Source organism: Habropoda laboriosa, unplaced genomic scaffold, assembly GCF_001263275.1.
Source record: "Habropoda laboriosa isolate 0110345459 unplaced genomic scaffold, ASM126327v1 scaffold38, whole genome shotgun sequence".
NCBI classification, from domain to species: domain Eukaryota; kingdom Metazoa; phylum Arthropoda; class Insecta; order Hymenoptera; family Apidae; genus Habropoda; species Habropoda laboriosa.
In genome coordinates, this window is record NW_017100163.1 from 1,115,486 (window position 1) to 1,118,347 (window position 2,862).

The 2,862-nt window shown below is 33.2% G+C and overlaps 1 protein-coding gene across 1 annotated transcript in view; it reads left to right on the forward strand.

Annotated features, from left to right (window-relative positions):
- Nucleotides 1-258: 258 nt before the first annotated feature.
- The window catches only part of LOC108578483 (protein takeout-like), a 6,883-nt gene continuing 4,279 nt past the window's right edge, over nt 259-2,862 (forward strand). The window contains exons 1-2 of the mRNA XM_017941831.1: nt 259-334; nt 1,186-1,426. Of these exons, the coding sequence (XP_017797320.1) occupies nt 259-334; nt 1,186-1,426 (317 nt within the window). The remainder of the gene's footprint in view (nt 335-1,185; nt 1,427-2,862) is intronic.

A 2,862-nucleotide genomic window follows, 5' to 3' on the forward strand; every position in this document is an offset into this window, starting at 1 on the left:
ATTTTTAATTAAGAATAGAAATTACTACTAAATTACTGCTTTAACTTGCAAAAAAGAGACTCAATAGGCGTGAAGGAATGACCAGTGCTATAAAAGTGGCGCGAAGCACACATCAGAACGTTAAATTGCGTAATCTATAAAAGGAAGCAGAATAGAAACGACAATGTCAGCGCATTGTCAATCGATGGCACGTTCGCAATTTTCGATGACAAACACTTCGAAATTATTTCGTGATCGAACTTCGTCGTGGCAACAACAATGCCTCTCTACAAATCCTTGATAATACTGTTCGTGACAGGCTGCTTGCCTGCTGTCTTACCCATTTCACAAATACGTAAGTATACTATTTTATTCAAATATTTATTTATTTATTTTCGCGTGTATTGACTCATTTGTGTGACAAAAATATAGATAGAGAACAGACAAAACATCGATAGTTACAAACAAAAAGAAGAAAGAAAAAGAAAAATGAAATGAAATGAGAAATTAAGTTCAATCGTATCGACGGTCGTTGATAAATGAAGAATTAGTTCATTTAAACATCATTGTAGAAGTTTGTACTATTTGTTAAAATTGTGACATAAAAATGAATGCAAAATTTCAAAAAATTATCGAAAGAGGCGATTGAATTTAGTAGTGAATTTTAAGAACACCCGGTGTATAGGAGTTAACGCTGCATCTGGAGCGCGCACATTTAATTCGCGATGAATCGTACAGAAAATCACGCGATACGTGTAGAAAGAATTCAGGTCTAACTCTTAATTCTTGACAATGTTGAAGGCTAATGAACAATGAAAGTACAAAGCTTGATCTTGTTTCTGGTATAGAAAAAGAAACATATCACATTTAAAATCTATTTAACCTTGAATTTGAAGAAATTGAAGAATTGAAACAAATTTGAAGAATTTCTACTTCTAAAAAATATGCAATCTCTATCTTCAGATTTTAAAATAAAAGTACAAATTTTATTTACAACGTTTAAGAATACATAACTTTTTTTTTACGATTATTCGAGTACGCGTTGAATGATTAAAGTGAGAGGGAGGCATAATATTTCAAATTCATTTTTCACATTTATCAGATAAAACAATGAACAATCTTCGCACAATAGTGTCGTGAAGTAATGATAAATTAGCGCGTGGAATGTAAAATGTAATTTGACGATGATTTGATTCCCATTTTCAGCGTCCTTCTTGAAGATATGTCATCGAAGCGATCCACATCTTGGCGAGTGTATAAAGGAGAGTGTGAATTCATTGAAACCATACTTGAAGAATGGAATACAGGTGCTTGGAATTCCGTCGTGTGAACCGTTTCGCTTGGAGGAAATCGACATCGATCAATCTTCCGGGCCAATTTACATTCGCGCCAAGTACAACAACGTGTCCATATTTGGGGGCAGTAATATCATACCTAAGAGCATCAAGTACGTTCTCGCATTCTAATTGACACTTTTCTAACATTTTTCTTTTATACAATAGTTCGATCAATTAACCTGTTAACTCGCTATAGAAATTTCAGTTCTGCACTGATTCAGTCTTGTTTAAATTTTTTCTTAAATTTCATATAAGTAAGAATTTTTCATGTACATATATCGATTATTTTTAAATATATTTTGTATCATCGTAAAGCGAGAAGTTTAAAGTGTTTCACTTATCGATCCAGAGAGACGCGTCGTTTAATTCAATCAATTTAATAATTATTATTCTTGTGTAAAAAGTGAATTGAGAAATTTCGCATTTGCCTTGAAAAAAACGAATTAACTTGTCTCTCCATAATCGTAGCTGCATGCACGAGGACTGTTTTCGAAACTGGATCGATGATCGACCCAGTTCAGAGACTGAAATTGCAATGGTTTATTCCTGTTTATACAATATTTTTAGCTCTCTCGATGGGAGTGGTTGTTTTGGGTAATGAATTTCAGATATTGCGCCATTGAATATGTACATAATATATACTCGTTATTTCGGCTTCACAGTTAAGAAGCTTGGACTTGGTTTATATTTACCTACCCTAACTGTACATCGCTAACTTAATCCATTCTAACTAATTTCTTTTATTATTATCCTACTTATCGATCTACTCTTTTCTATCTATTTCTTATTACGCTATTGCACATCTTTCTGTTTTCTCCTTTTTTCTTTTTTTTATCTTTTTGAGACAATCCGCTTATCCTTTCTTCCGCTCACTACATCCTCTATCCTAACTCTTCTATCTATCTCCCTAAAATCCCTTACTACTGGATGCTTCAACGTTCCCAACCTCTCTCAGCATAAATCGCATTTCCTTGCTTCCTGATTCTTTCAGTGCCTGTTTTGCATTTTTGTATTCCCACACCTCGCCTGTACTAATAATAATTGTTGACTATCGTCTCTTCCTTTACTCACAAGGGAACATATCGAAGCCAGACACGTTGATTTTGATGAAACTCGTGTGAGAGATAGTTCACGGGAAAATATTTCACAGGTATTATTTTTAGCGACAATCGTCGATATTGAAGGAGTGAAAAAGACCTGAAAGTTGAGGGTGGAGCACGTGTTTTCTGGAATATCTCGAGAATTAGGGGTTTTGGAAAAAGGCTTCTTTCTTTAATTGCGTGTTTTGGAATGGGGGATTCAATCACATAATGAATTTTGTATTCAAATTTTTTTAAATATATTATTCGAGGACTTTTAACTAACTTCGAGCATTTTCTTCATGCTTTTAACCCTCACTCGTCCCTCGTGTCAATTTGACACACTTTTCCAGTAAAAAATTGTATCATTCGGTTATTTGTAGAAAAGATTTTTTGTTTATTTTCTGTATTTAATAAAAGAATTTACAAAATTAATTATTTATCTTTTCATTTAATTGATTTTATAC